The following is a 17,642-nucleotide window of genomic DNA, read 5'->3' as shown; positions in this document are numbered from 1 at the left end:
TCAAACCTTGACCCAAGCACATCTACAAAAATCCCACTCCCATTTTTCACACTAAAGTACTTAATTCCTGATATTTGTTTAAATAACTGGCCTCACAGAGAAACCATGAAGGTCTCAGACATGTACCTGGACAACAAGTTACTCACGTTTAGAGATGAGCGAACGTACTCGTAATGAGTACTTACGCACCCGAGTACCGCCATTTTCGAGTACTTCTGTACTCGCGCGTAAAGATTCGGGGGGCGCCGGGGGGCGGGGAGAGGCGCGGCAGTGCGGGGGGTAGCAGCGGGGAACAGGGGGGAGCCCTCTCTCTCTCCCTCTCCCCCCCACTCCCCGCCGCAACCCCCCGCGCCACCACGGCGCCCCCTGAATTTTTTCACCCGAGTACGGAAGTACTCGAAAATCGCGGTACTCGGGCGAAAAAGGGGCGGGGCCGAGCACGTTCGCTCATCTCTACTCACGTTCCCTCAACTACAAGAAAAATTTGCAGTCCCTTCCCTGGAACACTTCACCTATTTACGTATCTGCAACTTCCTAAGAGCTCACAAAATTACCTTCTCTACGTTACCAAATCCTTTGAACGAGTTATTAAATGCAAATATAACTCTACAGAAAAAACTTTCGAAATCAATCTACACCTGTTTATCTGGCACACAAACATTCAAGAAAACAATCATTTTCCTGAACTGGGAAAGAGACCAAAACAAAAAATTCTCTCAGGAAACGTGGTGCGAGGCTATGAGATGGGCTCACAAATCTACCTCCTGCGCCTCGCATTGGGAACAGTATCAAAAACTCCTGACTAGATGGTACTGTTCCCAACTAAGGGCGCCCACCCACTGGCGTTTGCGATTTTCGTGCGTGAAAAACGCAGCGTTGTCGCGGCGTTTTTTGCCACGTTTTCGCGGCGTTTTCGCGGCTTTTCCATTAATTTCCATTGACTTTCATGGGTGCATTAGGAGAAAAATAAGGACACATATGCAACTGACAGTTCCTATGTTAAAAAACGCAACGCAACGCAAAAAAAAACGCCAGTGGACAGGAGTACATTCAATTCTAATTGCTCTTGAGAAAAAACGCAAAACGCAAAGAAAAAAAAAACGCCAGTGGGTGGGCGCCCTAAGACTGTCCCAGATGAAAAGGGAGTTGTCCCCCCTCTGCTGGAGAGGTTGCGGGGGAATCGGATCATTATTCCACATATTTTGGTCATGTCCCCTCTTGCACCACTACTGGAGTAAGGTCTCACAATACATATCCAACCTTTTCCCTAAGTCAGGGAAACTTGAAGCTGAACTAGCCCTGCTCCTACTGGGCATAGGAAACATTCCTAGAAACCACAGAGTAATAGTGTGCCACATACTCCACACCTCACGAATACTCATAGCAAGAAAATGGAGATCTAAATATATCCCCTCCATAGAGGAAATGCAAGATGCTGTTTCTCTAAACTGTGTTCATGAAAAATGTATTGCTCTTCAAAAGGACTCTCTGGCTCAGTTCCGAAAAGACTGGGCAGGGTGGCTCCAAACAATGAAACTGCCGCCAGGGTTTGACTAACTATCAAGAGGCTCGCCATTTCCTTTTTCGCACTACTCTCTCTTCCCCGCCCCCCCCCCTTCCCCCCCATCTCTCTGCCCTTCCTCCACATTCTCTAAGTCCTAGTGAATTAACTCCGGAAACAACGCCATCGCCCAACAGTGTCTCTTCTCTTCCTAATAACACATATTCACTTGGAAACCACTAACCTAATCTTGTATGACTTTAGGACGATCAACCGATAAACTAGTTCTCAGCACGTTTTAAGGTATCTTGAAATTAAGGTTTACACTTTCCCTCAGACCTACCTTCCCTCCCCTTTCTCTCCACCCTTATTTCCCCCATTCCCCCCCCCCCCACCAAATAAAGATGTAACATGCAATGCTTATAATTAATGTTGAAGTATTACAAAACTTATGTTTGCATAACTTGTATGTATCGAGAATGCCAATAAAAACCTATTGTTAAAAAAAAAAAAAGGGTGAACACCCAGTAATCTGTGTTGGCCAGAAAGTGTCTAACACAAGGGTCACAGGAAAGGCAGCTTAACATGATGTCAGCCATGTGTGCGAAAGTCCCAGTACTCAACACATCACTGTCTTCACTAGGAGGATGACTCTCAGTCTCCTCCTCCTCTTCAGCCCATACATGCTGAACAGATGTGAAGGAAGTAGCATGGGTACCCTCTGCAGTGTGGGCAGCAGTCTCTTCCCCCCCTCCTCCTCCTCCAATACACGCTGAGAAACACACCTGAGGGTGGTCTGGCTATCAAGCAACATATTGCCATCCCCCATCTCCTGTTCTATCCGCAAAGCATCAGCCTTAATTCTTAGCAGCGCCCTTCTCAGCAGGCAAAGCAGTGGGATGGTTACGCTGATAATGGCCGCATCACCACTCATCGTTTGTGTTGACTCCTCAAAGTTTCCTAACGCCTGACAGATGTCAGACATCCATGCCCTCACCTCTGTGAAGAAGTGAGGGGGCTGACTACCACTCCGTTGCAGCTGGTTTTCCTCAATGGCTCTACGCTGCTCTTAAAGCCTGGCCAACATGTGCAAAGTTGAATTCCAGCGTGTGGGCATGTCGCACAACAGTCGGTGAACTGGAAGCACTGTTGCAGTGTCCTGAGGGTGGCAGATTCTGTGGTGGACTTTCTGAAATGTGTGCACATGCGACGCACCTTGCTGAGCAGCTCAGACAAATTTGAATAGTTTTTAAGAAAGCGCTGAACCACCAAATTGAACATGTGGGCCAGGCATGGCACATGTGTTAGTCTGCCAAGCTGCAGAGCCACCACCAGGTTACGCCTATTATCACACATGACCATGCCTGGTTGGAGGTTCAGCGTGAAAGCCACAGATTTGTCTGCTCCGTCAAACCTTGTAACAGCTCTAGGGTGGTGTGCCTCTTCTCACCTAAGCTCAGGAGTTTCAGCACGGCCTGTTGATGCTTCCTGATGGCAGTGCTCCAGCACCTCGAGCTACCGACTGAAAGCGATGTGCTCACGGATGGTGGAGAAGAGGAGGTGGCATAATAAGTCGGAAAAACCATGACCGAGGTAGGACCCGCAATCTTCCGTGTGGGTAGCATGTGAGCGGACCCAGGGTCAGATTCGGTCCCAGCCTCCACCAGATTAACCCAATGTGCCATCAGTGAGATGTAGTGTCCCTGCCCACCAGCACTTGTCCACGTGTCGGTGTTTAAGTGGACCTTCTCAGTAAGTGAGTTGGTGAGTGCACGGTTGATATTCCGTGACACGTGCTGGTGTAGGGCGGCGACGGCACAGCAGGAAAAATAGTGGCAACTGGGGACCGAGTAGCAAGGGACGGCCACCACCATGAGGTTACAGAAAGCCTCAGTTTCTATCAGCCTATATGGCAGCATCTCCAAGCTCAGCAGTTTGGAGATATGCACGTTTAGCAATTCTGCAAGCAGGTGGGTGGCTGCATATTTGCTCTTGCGCTCTAATCTTTGTGTTATGGACAGCTGAACGCTGCACTGGGACACATTGGTGGAGGCAGTGGAGGACTGTGCCGGTGAAGCAGTGGGTGAAGGGCGGGAGATGCTCGTGCCTGCGTCCTGGGAGTGGGATTGCATCTGAATGCCAGCATGTGACACAGGGGAAGAGGCAGTGGTGTGACCCGCAGGCGGTGAATGGCCTTCGTTCCACCTCGTCTGGTGCTTAGCTATCATATGCCTGCGCATGCTGGTGGTGGTCAGGCTGCTAGTGTTGGCTGCCCTGCTGAGCTTGGTGCAGCACAGGTTGCACACCACTGTTTGTTCGTTGTCTGTACTCTCATTGAAAAACCTCCAGACCTTCGAACACCTAGCCCTCTGCATGGAAGCTTGCCGCAAGGAGGTGCTGTGGGGAACAGTTGGGGGATTACTTGCTCTGGCCCTGCTTCTCCCTCTGGCCACCCCCGTCTTCCAACCTGTTCTGGTGCTACACTTGCCTCTCCCTCTGAAGCCCTGTCTTCAGTAGGCAAACCAACCCAGGTCGGGTCAGTCACCTCATCATCCACGAGCTCTTTCTATGAATCCTCAGTCTGCTCCTCCCTCAGACTTACTGCCCTAACAACAACCTCACTGATAGACAACTGTGTCTCATCATCATCATCATCATCCACAAATACCTCTTGAGACACTACTTGGAAGTCCCCACCCTCATCACCCAGAGACTGTGAAAGGTCCAAATTTTGGGCATCGGTCACGACAAACTCCTCACTCCTCAGGTGGCTGATGAGCCATTTTTTCCAACTCAGGGAAGGGACCTGAGAACAGTTCCTGGGAGTATGCTTGTTCTGAACCTCTCCTTTTCCTGAAGTGACCAGGCTGGGAGGAAGGAGAATCAGCGTGAGGATTCACAGGCTCAGTCCCTTGGCTAGCGTGAGTGAACTGCGTGGAAGACTGGGTGGTGGATAAATTACTGGATGCATTATCCGCTATCCACGTCATCACCTTATCGCACTGTTGTGGTTTTAATAATGGTGTACCACGCGGACCTTTAAACTGTGAGATAAAGCTAGGGAGCGTAGATATGTGGCGTCCTACTTCTCCCTCAGCAGCAGGCACTGTTTCACCCCGCCCAGGACCTCGGCCTTTGCCCACACCCTCATTTGGACGCCCTCGTCCTCGATCCTTACTCCTAGTGTTGATCATGTTGTATAATGCACTGCATCAAAATGCTATGCAAACTGCAAAGTATTTTGTGTATGCTTTAAGCCAAAAATAGACAGTGTAAATGAGTACAGTTTTGTTATATAGTGCGGATTGACAGGACACACACTGGGGTATTTTGTGCACACTATAGCAAAAAATAGACAGTGAAAAATGAGTACAGTCTTGTTATATAGTGCAGATGGACAGGACACACACTAAGGGTATTTTGCATACACTTTAGCAAAAAATAGACAGTTGTAAAATGGGTACAGTCTTGTTATATAGTGTGGATCAACAGGACACACACTTGGGCCTATTATGTAAATGATTTCAGCCAAAAACAAATTAAAAAATGAAAAATGAGAGGAGTTTTATTAGTTCCTGTATAGTCTGTGTACACCAGTAGCAGTATACTGTATAGAACCGGTAACAGTATGCAGTATACAGCCGGGATGCTGGTGAATGCTTTGTGCGCACTACTGGTCCCAGGCAGCCAAACTGAGGACGCACAAAAGTGGAGTTGTAGTCCTAAAAAGGACTGTTGGGTTCTTTGAAGATGGATCTCTGCCTAAACGCTCCTTCTAGCCTACACTCTAGCCTCTCCCTCATTCACAGCAGCTCTGTCCTTCAGCTAATTCAGCCTCCATGTAAGGCGAGCATCAAGTGACCTGAGTTTTTATGATCCTAGGTCAAATAATCTGGCCAGAAAATCCCTGCTATAGACGTTCATAGGGTTGGCATGTCATTCAGCTGAGAGCTGCGCTGAGCCAATCAGAGGCAGCCTTCACTCACCCATTCATGAACTCATGAATGGGTGTGAGTGAGAGCTGCCTCTGATTGGTCAAGCTGTGACCAATCAGAGGCAGCTCATTCAGCAGGCGGGGATTTTAAATCCCCGGCTGCTGAATACTACAGAGAGCAGTTCAGGAGAACTGCCAGCTGGCCGCAGCTGAACTCTGTCTGCCGGGACCAGGTGAGTATATATATATTTTTTATTTTTACACATTTCTGGATGAATTGCAGGGAAGGGCTTATATATTTAAGCCCTTCCCGAAAATTCATTGTGCGATCGCCGGCAGCCCATTGCTTTCAATTGAGCCGGCTGTATTGCCGGCTCCATTGAATTCAATGGGCTAACATCGTTCTGCCGGGACAAGGTGAGTATATATTTTTTTTACTTTTTACACATTTTAGGATGATTTTCAGGTAAGGGCTTATATTTTTAAGCCCTTCCCGAAAATTCATCCCACGCTCGCCGGCAGCCCATTGCTTTCAATGGAGCCGGCTGTATTGCCGGCTCCATTGAATTCAATAGGCTAACATCGTTCTGCTCTGCCACAGCTGTTACAGCTGTGGCAGAGGAGAACGATCGTTATGCTGACAGTGCGGGGGGGGGGGGGGTATCTCACTCTTGCCAGTATTGTGGCTTAATAGTGAGACCTCGGAGCCCGAAATGCAGCCCTGCATGTTGCTCCTCGCCTGCCCTATCTATTTCTGTGTTTTTTACATGACTTTGGTGATTTGCTAAGATTTTCACAAATGAAAACCTTAGCGGAGCACCAGTCATATACAAAAATGCTTGAGTCGCCCATTGACTTCAATGGGGTTCGTTACTCGAAACGAACTCTCGAGCATCACTGAAAGTTCGACTCGAGTAACGAGCACTCGAGTATTTTGGTGCTCGCTCATCTCTAGAGCTGACACTAACAATTCAGATATGAAGTCTATTCGCTCTTGGCCATAGAGATCCTAAGAAGGTGAATCTGAATTGTGACTATGTGGAGCTAGAGAAGAGGGATCAGGGGTCATTTAGCTAGATATGGAGGGAGGATCTACGTGTCATGCTTGTTTGTTGTTTTATCAGTGGTCTCTGCTTATCCTGCATATTAGCACAATTGGTTGCCATATCTAGGAATTCTTTAATGGAACATTCTCTGCTATTAAATGGAGTTTTGGACTTCCTGCGGCCTCCTCTGGCCATTCACATGCAAAGAAAGTGGCAGCGTTAGGCTACGTGAAATTTCTGAAGCTGATGCTAATGGTAGCTGAATATGATGCGGATCAATGAAGCTCTGTGATTACATGGTCACAGTAGGTAGCTGCGTGGGTTTGCCTAAAATGAATGGCGTGATGTCAGGGGGACCCTGTGAGGTGAATTTGCTGCCGAGTCTGCAGTTGCTTGTTGGCTTTGCTTGGGATGAAATACTGCTGTGGAGGGAGGGAACAAACAGCCCTTTTCATTTATGATGATAATTATGATTATCTGTTCAGTCGCATCCGACCCTCGGTCACTCTATGGATCAATGATCTCCTTGCACTCCTGTCTTTCATTGCTTCTTTCAATTCTGTGATTGACATGCTCATGGTGGCCTTGATTGTATCTAGCCATTTGTATCTTCCTTTATATATGACAGAATTTAATTACAACAATGCAACTGTTCACCACTAGGTGGCGATCTTCACTTAAAGACAGAAGGCGAGACTGGAAGAGCTGCAGGCTGTGGAAAAACTTTATTGCCCCTGTTCTCACTGATGCCTTTCCTGGCACTTTATAACAGGCCTCTATGTGGCTTCTACTGCAATTTTTTTTTGGACTTATGATCATTTGTGAAGTGATAGTTTCCCCTTCACAGTGACAAAGCAGCAGCAGCAGCAGGTCTCCACTTGCATCTGCCCAGCACAAAAGCAGCTGCTGTCAGCACTATACACTGCTCTCACCAGCCTCTATTGATTTCAGTGGTTGTGGGTAGCGGCGTCCCCTGTTCCTCCTGTTAGCAAAATGGTAGGTGGTTTGAATATGAAGCCCAGTGGCATTAAGATGGTGGCTCCAGCATTGAAGTCACAGATGCAGAGAGGGGCTGCTACTCACCCACCATGGCCTCCGCTCCCTGCAGTGGCACAATTTGCAGAGCACTGTGCTCTGCATTGAAGTTCCAGATGCAGAGACGGGCTTCTACTCACCCACAGCAGCCTCCGCTCCCTGCAGGGGCACAGTTTGCAGAGCACAGTGCTGCATGGATCACATAAAGGACCTTCCTCTCTTCAGTGCTGTGGTCGGCGGCCTCGCAAGCAGGAACAGTCGTAGGGCCTCAGATGTAGAGAGTTCCATAAGTGGCTAGCCCAGCTTTCACAAAGGATGGATTGAGCAGTAGCGGTACTCTCGTGGGTCGTGGTTACTCTTTTGGTGGACCTGGACATCAGGGTGTTTCAGGTTATGCATACAAAAAACAGAAGTCTGCATATCCAATAAATAAATGAAATATGAAAGTACACAATAAGCTATGGCTACAACAAAATACAGTAACAAACATGTGCTTTAACTCATACATGCTTGATATCTGCATTACTGTTGTTTATACTAAGGTGACCAGATTTCCCAGGGTCAAAGCGGAACAGCGTGGTGTGGTCAGGGGGCGAAACCTATCACAACATATGATTTTTCCATCCCTTGCACATCTACATTTGCTTTCTTAGAGTTCCACTCTTCGATCTTCTATGATGTTACAAACCATCTGACATTTTCAATCTCACCAGATAATTCACTATCCTTAAATGTAATTTTTGGAAATTTTGATCCTAGTAATACTTTCAAGGCAGTCCATAAAACAAATTTGTCTTCAAACTGATTGATCTCTGCTCAAGATATTCCATGCAATTGCCATAAAAATTGCATATTATCTTCAAAACGTGAATCAAGTTGTGAGCTCTTTACTTTTTCTATTTATGACCTTTGTGCAGTACAGATGTGTGCTATTGTTTACTTTACATAGGGGGTCACTTACTTTTGCACTTAGCATTAAATCATCAAGCAGCGACCTCTTTACTTTTCCTATTTAAGACCTAAAGTATGGTCATGCCAAATTTCTCATTTATACAGCATCGGGGAGTTAGAGAATTAGATTTGGTATATTACATAGAGGGGTCACTTATTTTTGCACTTAGAATTGAATAATCAAGTTGCAACCTTACTTTTGCTATTTAGGACCTAAAGAATGGTTGTGCCAAATTTCAAGTTTGTATGCCACTGGGAAGTTAGGAAATTAGATTAGGTACATTACATTGAGTGGGGTCACTTATTTTTGCGCTTGAAATTGAATAATAAAGTTGTCACCCTATACTTTTGCTATTTAGGACCTAAAGAATGGTAGTGCCAAATTGCACATTTGTACGACACCAGGAAGTTACATTACAAAGGGGGTCACTTACGTCTGCCCTTAGAATTGAATAATCAAATTGCAAGCCCTTTACTTTCGCTACTTAGGACCTAAAGAATGGTCTTGATGAATTTCACGTTTGTACGACACCAGTGTTAGTGTAAACCAATATTTCCTATATGATATGCTATTGGGGTCCAAATTCAAGTCAGGATAAGCTGAATTTAGGAGAATAACTATCACCACATAAACTCTTAGTGTGATCAAAGTTATCTGTTTATTGATTGACAGACCACAGCTTTTATAGCAGCACATGAACTAATTACAATAATTCAAATCTATTCTAATTCATTTATTACCATTGGTCAAAGAAACATAAACATGCACGATAAGGAATTTAACATCTATATTGCTGAAGAAAAGCAGTGCAAATCCAGTAGAATCCAATATTCAAGTTGTGACCCCTTTACTTTTTTATGTAGCACCTATAGAACGGTCTTGCCAAATTTCAAGTTTGTATAACACAGGGAAGTTAGAGAATTAGACTAGGTAAATTACATAAGGGTCCATGGACCTTTTACTGGCTTCTGCCCATGCGACAGTCAGCAGAATATTGGAAGCATGCGCAGAAGCTGAAGATTGCCCAGGAAATTTAAAATCTCCCTGCTCCTGGCTAATAAAGGTAGCCGAGAGCCTTGAGCAGTGACCAAGGACCTGATCACTTAAAAGTTTTAAAAAATAACGTGAAGTTTAATCTCCCCTCACTGATGCAATTGGTAAGGGGAAATGAAACTTTTAATCGGAGGCTTATGCATTTGAACCCTGACATGATCATCCTCCATGGACCTTTCACGGCTTCTGCATCTGCGCATTAAAATTTCCTTGTTCCCAGCTAGCCGAGAGCCGACAGCAGTGCCTGGAGGCCTTGTAGACTAGTCCCCAGTCGTGTGATCGCAATTATTCAATGGTATAAACAGGTAGCGATTAGAGATGAGCGAACGTACTCGGTAAGGGCGATCTCGCAATCGAGCACCGCGATTTTCGAGTACTTCACTACTCGGGTGAAAAGTACTCGGTTGCGCTGTGGGTGAGCGGGGGGTTGCAGCGGGGAGTGGGGGGGGAGAGGGAGAGAGAGAGGGCTCCCCCCTGTTCCCCGCTGCTACCCCCCACTCCCCTCTGCAACCCCCCGCCCCACAGCGCACCCGAGTACTTTTCACCCGAGTAGTGAAGTACTCGAAAATCGCGGTGCTCGATTGCGAAATCGCCCTTACCGAGTACGTTCGCTCATCTCTAGTAGCGATCTATCTTAGGTTGGTATCACACGACCAGATAAGCATTGCGGATTCCGCGAGCGTTTGATTTGAGATATTATGCGGATCAATGAAATGCATTGTATTACACAACCGCTCACATTAGAGGGTTGGAATTACGTAATCCACTCACAGAAACAGAACGCAGCATGTTTTATTTTTCTGCGGATATCCGCGACATAGAGCCCATTGTGCTCTATGGTTGTGGATATACTCGCAGCCCGTATGCAATTGCATTGTGTACGGGCTGCGGGTACCCACATCATTGCTAAGCAATGGTGCGGATAATATAAGCAAACAAACAAAAAAAGTGTACTGTGCATGACCACCTGCGTGAGTACGCAGTTATGCACAGTACATTGCACGGCAGTGCGCAGGGCCTTGACCAGGCTAACAGCTGGGAGTCGTAGTGGGCCTCCGCAAGTGGATTCTACATATGGCCATGTGAACCCCGGGAATTTTTCAGATCGTTACCTGTAATATGTAATTTACAAGAAGCTCCGGGAACGCTCGCCTCCCTGCAGTTTCAGGAGCAGCTTGTTGAGCTCCTTCTGTGTGAGACCGCTGCACCTCCAGCAAGCATACGAATTTTAGGAGTTGCGAATGCTCAGAGATCGCCAGTGTCACTGAGGCCAAGAGATCCCCTCAAAAAGTGTAGAATTTTCAGCAAACATGGAAGGAGGAGGGACACCCGGTTTTATTGTCCCATGTGCCCATCCCATCCAGGCCTCTGTAAGTACCCCTATTTTGAGACATACCACACAGTTTTATATTATTACTTTTATCTAAGATTTAGGGAATCCCAAAAAAGGAGGAAGAGGATACTTTTTAGGGAGTCAGCCTAAAATTTATTCAGTTTTGCCCTGAAATCCAATGGGTCTTTCCTCCATTATAGGTCTAGCCAGCTGAGTCTGCAGCGGCAGCCATCTTGCTGCACCAGAAGGAAGGTGCGAGAATCTGCAGAGCATAGAATCTGGTTTACAAGTCTATCCAACTTTATCTATGCAAAACGAAGTCTCTGCTGCCACCTAGGGGTAAAAGCCAGAATTGCAGTCTGCTTCCTATTTGCTTCTGTCTTAGGCCGCCTGCAGACGAGCTGGTCGGATCCGGCAGCGAGAATTCTCGCCGCGGGACCCAACCCGAGAGCCTGCAGGGACGAGCGCGTACTCACCCGCGTCTGGCGGCCCCGGCTCTTTCATGTGCCGGCTGCCGCGCAGCCGGCGCATGCGCAGACCGGAGCCGGCGGCCGGGTGAGTGCGTGCCCCACACAAAAATAGGACATGCCGCGGTTTGTTTGCCGCGCGGAAATCCTGCGGGAAATACCGCCGCGGGATTTCCGCCCGTGTGCAGGCGGCCTTAAGATACTGTCTGTATGAGGAGTTGCAGCGCCCTCTGTAAGCACATAAGGGGAGAGAGTGATCCTCTGCTCAATGTACAGCACAGTCACCTCCAAACTCTTAAGCTGATAAATGCAGCATACCGAATTAAGTAAATTTCACCTCCAGCATGATGTACTAAGCCAAAATAAAGCCCCCTGAGACAATTTCACACAATACCCCCAATCTTGTAATGGATTTTATTTCAGCGTTCCATCCCAGGATGCCACTGGCTATGGGCTGCCCTTTTGAGGTAATTAATATAGGAATCTGTGGATAATGACATGGTAGACTGGGAATAAACTTCCCTAGTTGCCATGGTAATGAGCTATGTTGTTTACTATGGGGGAGTAACCTGGGAAGACATACCCAGGGGGCCGGATTAAGTGTAATTTGGGCTATATAAAACTGGATAGCCTGCAGTGGAGCTATATGACAGCCACTCAACCATCAGAGCTGGCGGTCACGCTACTCTTTTCTTTTGCTGCACTAGGGAGCAGGGTGCGGTATCATCTCTAATTCTGACAAACAAGATTGGGAGGGGATTGTTCCTCTTTATCTTAGGCTCAGCACTTTATCAATAGCTAGTATAGGTATCGGCAACTGGCTAAACAGATAGCCCTTAGGAACTTCACCTGCAAGTATCCTAGCTAGCTGCTATCTGATTGAAGTCACTGAGTTCTGGTAGGCAGTAATATCTGCTGTAGCTAATCTAACATCAAGTTCTGTAGTGGCATGTTAAATTCTGCAGTTCCTCTGATCAGGGGTTGACTCTGGTTTAAAAATTAGTAACTAGATGTTGAGCTGGGGTCGCCGGTGTCAATAACACAGACATCCAAAAAGTGGATCCAAATGAAGTGGTTGCCACTACACTTGAGATCTGAATTCCAGTGTAGTTCCACTATTAGTGCATTAGTTGTTCTGTTGTCATTTACTTTCTAAAGATCTTGCATCTTCACTTGCATTTCCCATCTCATTTATGACAGGAAACAGGGCAACATTGGGTCCTGGTTTTCCATTTTTTTATATGACCACGCAGTTCCTGAAGAGTTGAAAGGTCCAATTGAAATGCATTGAACCAAACTTACTAAACTGAACCCAATTAACTGAACTGATTGCACAAAAACTGTACGAACAGTACTACCTGTATAAAACGGATGTATAAACTAACCAAACTCTAATTCTTTATATACATCAGTTTTGTTTTATATTTTTCTGAATACTGGTAGGCCAGTTGTAGAAGGTTGTGATACCTCTACAGGGACCCTCTGACACTGGGTGTTTCCCTGTGTTATTGACCATTATCATAACAATTGCCGGTGTACAGTCAATCCATACCAAGGGTTTTCCCATAAATAACCTTATGGTCAACCCTCGATACTTGTACACTGAGCTATGTTCATTGTATGTTACCTGTCTGTCTGCTTTGTCTTGGTAGCTCATGACCCAATGTTTTTAAAGATTTATTAATAAAGTATACTTGATTTCAGGGCAATTTTAATAGAAAGTGCATCAAAAAATAGAGTATCCTGGGAAGCGTATTCCTTACACAATGCCTGAACCATGTAAATGTGCCTCTAAAATAGTCAAATTAAATAGTCAAATTGAATGGACTTCAAGAGCCGAGAGCAGTTTAAATGAAAGATGGCTTGAGGGTCTTTAGCGAGGTGAAAACCTAAAGGTACCTTTACCTGAGGCAATTATTGCATAAATTATCACTGGAAACAGCGAAGTTGAGTGATCGTTCCATGTACAAATGACCACTGACAGGACACTGAGCAAAAAATCGCACACTTGTGGGAGTCACTTAGTTTTTAGCAGAACAAAAACCAAGTGACTATCAGCCCATGTATAAAGACAGTACTTCATCTATGAATAACTGTCTGCTTACTGTTAATACAGGTGGGTGGGGCAGAAAAACTTTATTGTAATAAAAAATAAATAAAAAGTAAACTTACCCTCCGTCGCTGCTGTGTCCCCCGCGGGGATGAAGAATACATCTGCAGCATGCGGCAGATGTTTCCTTCATCCCCGCTAGTAAAAAGAATTCCCTGCTGCTACATCTGCCACATCTGTGACAGATACAGCAGAGGAATTCTTCAATTATTTACCACAGCTGTCACACATGACACCCTGCCAATTGCTTTCAGGGAAGGGCTTTAAATATAAGCCCTTCCCTAAAAATCCTGTAAAAAAATAAATACTGACCTTGCTTCAGCTGCTGGGGCTCAGCCGCGTCTTCTCCTGCTGTCCCATGCTCTGTAGTGCTGATCTATCAGCAGCCAGGGATTTAAAATCCCCACCTACTGAAAGAGCAGCCAATCACAAGCAGCTCTCGGCTGCTGATAGATCAGCACTACAGAGCAGGGGACAGCAGGAGAAGATGCGGCTGACCCCCGGTAGCTGAAGCAAGGTGAGTATCTATTTTTTTTCTTTTTTACAGGATTTTCAGGGAAGGGCTTATATTTAAAACCCTTCCCCGAAAGCAATTGACAGGGTGCCAACAGCAGAATCCTCTACCGCAGCTGTTATGTGTGACAGCTGCGGTAGAGAATTGAAGAATTCCTCTGCTGCATCTGTCACAGATGTGGCAAATGTAGCAGCAGGGAATTCTTTTTACTAGCGGGGATGAAGGAAACATCTGCCGCATGTGGCAGATGTGTTCTTCATCGCTGCGGGGGACACAGCAGCAGCGTAGAGGTTAGTTTATTTATTTATTTTTTTATTACAATAAAATTTTTGTTTTTCAGAGAAGGGCTTATATGTAAAGCCCTTCCCTGAAAAATAATGCAGGGGTGCCGGCAGGCCATTGTTTTCAATAGAGCCGCCGGCAGCAGCCGCGGCTCCATTAAAAACAATGCACGGACCTGCATGCGTGTTTTTGCCCGTACGTGGGTGCGCACTTATGTACGCACCTATGTAGGCACAAAAACATGGTTGTGTGAAGCCACCCTAAGGACCAGACACTTTTTAGGGATTTTACCTATGTAGTGGTTTAACTGCCATATTTTTATTGCTTCAGCTACCAAAGTTATTTTTGCTGTGTTTTTTTCCTTAATTTTTTAATATCTTTTTCACTGACTCTTTTTTCCCTGTCTTTTAGTTTTATTGGGGGTAAAACGCTCAAAAAATTATTTTTTTCAACATTTATAGTAAATGTATGTAGTATGTATGGTTTTGAATTACATGAGCATACAGCAAAGGTTTTGGTTGGCTTTGGTTATTTTCTTTTTTATGTATATATTTTTATCTTTTTCTGTAATTTTGTTTTACTTATTTATGCTATTATTTTTTTTAAACTATCTATATCTCCCATTACGTCATATAAAAGCTCTGGGGACATTCACATGGTCTTTTTTTTTATTTGACACTTTTCCACTGTAGCTTGGGCATCCATAGGGAAGAAATTCCCCTATAGTGACAATAGTCACTGGCAGAGCTGATCAGGGTCTACTGTGAACCTGCAGCTCTGCTGTGCCAGGGAATCCCGGCAGTCACGTGACATAGTGGAAGTTACACTTTCACGCTTTGATACATAGTGCTCATTGAGCGCTGTGTACTAAAGAAAGGAGGAGGCAGAGGGGGTTAAAAACCACTCCTGCCTTCTCCTCCGGGTTATCAGCTGTGACTAAAGCTGACAACCTGTCCTACGTCTGATTGATTGCAGAAGCAGGGGCTTTAATCCCCAGCTGTATTTTTACTATCGGCTGGGATTAAAGCCCAGGACCAAGTGCCGTAAATTTACGGTGCTTGGTCCTTAATGGGTTAACTATTAGCCAAAAATAGCAGCAAGGGGGAACCTTCATACTTTTGTATCCCCTATTGTGTCAGGAAAGGGGTATTAGGAATCAGGAATAGGCACAGGGGGTAACTGTATAGTTATCGCTGCTCATCTCTGGATCACCACCACTTGTGTAGGAAGCAGGGCTCAGTCCTCTACTTGTGAAGTATGCCCAGTCATGCAGCCCACAGTAACTTGCTTGCTGGTACATCACACCACATCGGAGTATGCCAAAAAGTATTCTTTATTCAGCAGACTTCAAACAGACTTAGAACTCTTGGTGGCAGCTTGTGGAACCAGGAGGTGCAGGGTCTGTAGGTCTTGCTCCACAAAGATGTTGTATCACAGCTCAGCAGTCCTGACAGACACAGGTATCTGGCACTACTTCTTTAGCTTCCTTACGTAGCTGTGACCCAGTTGATCTGTGCATGCTGAGGAACACACATCTTCTCTCAGCATACTTGCCTTTGCACAGGTTCATCTATACTTACAGTATAAGCGCTTCCTCTCACAAGAACAGACCCTGCATCTCAGGTGTTTACCCAGTGGCAACCTGGTGGCACAAAATCTTTAAAAAGCAGGTACACAACAAGTCACACATCAATATAAGAAAGTGCTATATAACTTCAGAAATATATAATGTCTACTGGACCTCCTGAATGATACAACATAGATTATTCAAAGACTAGCCCTTAAAAGTCACAAGTCTATAGAAAATTCACTCTTTACTCTTCAGTATAAGGATCTAAGGAACCTTTATATTAATTCTGGCACCACAAGGAAGCATTTGTTAATGAAAAATAAACTAATTACAAGTTAAGTGTTGATGGGTTGGTCATTTACTTATGGCTCAGATTTCAATAGAAAATATTCCGCCCCAATGATTTTCTGAACAGAGCAAGACAGCTATTTACATAAACTTAAAAGTTGCAAAACACCAGGAAGCAGAGAACAAGTAAACTTTGCACTGCTTGGAATTTGTATGCGTTCCAACGACAATCCTCGTATATTCTGTGTGTTTTGGTATATGTCATTAACCTGGAAGAGCAGAACATAGTGAAGCAATGGAGATCAAACATCTTAAGAATATTATCATTGTTTCCTTTGGATTTCTCCTTCTATTTACAGCTTATGGGGGACTGCAAACATTACAGGTAATATAAATAGTATTACATCTTTGCTGTTATTTAGTATTACACTGAAACATTATGCCAATTATATTTATAGCTCTTAATAGAAAAGCATTGCAAGCTGTCTTATACAGATACATGTCCAAAGAGTCATATTATAAAGCAATACAAGAAGATATTCTTGGAGAGGTATATTAGGGCTGATAATAATAAATCAAGTCATAAAGACAAAAAGCTACAGAAAACACATCCTAAAAGACACCACACTTACTTATGACACTTGCAGAAAATGCCACGTTGTGCCAGAAACAATAGAGCACGTCACCTCCAGCTGCTCTTGGCAGACAGATTGTTTGCACAGACATCATTAAAAAGCAAATATAATCCACCAGGAGCTCATAGACGAGTACAAACACACACTCATATTCCACCCTACAAATACACTCCACAGACATCTTAGAAAACAACACATTTTATTACAACAGATCTATAATCGGACAATCCACCACAACAGACAGACGTCACACTCATTAACAAACATAACACAGCCACATCCATCACAGACATATCAATCCCAAACACTCAAAAAAAAATTCACCATACATACACTGACAAAACTACTAAATACACTGAGATGACGCAGGGGGTAAGACGCCGGTGGAGAATGGATGCAGAACTTAGGGCAAAAACACATGGGCATATGCACAACTATGTTCACCGCTACAGAGCATAGTTGAGCATGAACTGTCATTCAAACTCTGCACCATAGCATGCAAGTAAAAAAAAAAAGGGAAGATAGTACGTGCGAGAAAGATAGAGCAAGTCCTATCTTTTCTTGCCCTTACTATTAATGGGTGAGAATGCCGCTAATGAAAATGAATGCCCAGTTATGCGGCCATGAAAAGCAGCGTGTAAGCGGTTGCAGCAGCGTGTGAGCGGTTTCAGCAGCGGGTGAGCGGTTGCAGCAGCGTGTCAGCGGGTGAGCGGTTTCAGCAGCGGGTGAGCGGCTGCAGCAGCGGGTGAGTGGTTGAGCGGAGGCGGCAGCGTATGAGCGGTTGAGCAGAGGCGGCAGCGTGTGAGTGGAGTGTGAACAAGTCTATCTTCACTACTTCCAGAAGTAAATTGTAGATCCCCATTAGGATAAGCTTCATGCCTGGCAATGCCATCCAGTGTGCTACTTGTGAAATGTATGCGGT

The 17,642-nt window shown here is 45.2% G+C and overlaps 1 protein-coding gene across 2 annotated transcripts in view; it reads left to right on the top strand.

Annotated features, from left to right (window-relative positions):
• The first annotated feature begins 16,225 nt into the window (after positions 1 to 16,225).
• The window catches only part of LOC136620986 (protein unc-93 homolog A-like), a 66,500-nt gene continuing 65,083 nt past the window's right edge, over positions 16,226 to 17,642 (top strand). For both annotated transcript variants that reach the window (XM_066596137.1, XM_066596136.1), the window contains exon 1: positions 16,226 to 16,470. In XM_066596137.1, the coding sequence (XP_066452234.1) occupies positions 16,381 to 16,470 (90 nt within the window). In that variant the 5' untranslated portion in view covers positions 16,226 to 16,380. The remainder of the gene's footprint in view (positions 16,471 to 17,642) is intronic.

The sequence above is a fragment of the Eleutherodactylus coqui genome, chromosome 3, assembly GCF_035609145.1.
Source record: "Eleutherodactylus coqui strain aEleCoq1 chromosome 3, aEleCoq1.hap1, whole genome shotgun sequence".
NCBI lineage: Eukaryota > Metazoa > Chordata > Amphibia > Anura > Eleutherodactylidae > Eleutherodactylus > Eleutherodactylus coqui.
This window is presented reverse-complemented; position numbering and strand designations above follow the sequence as displayed.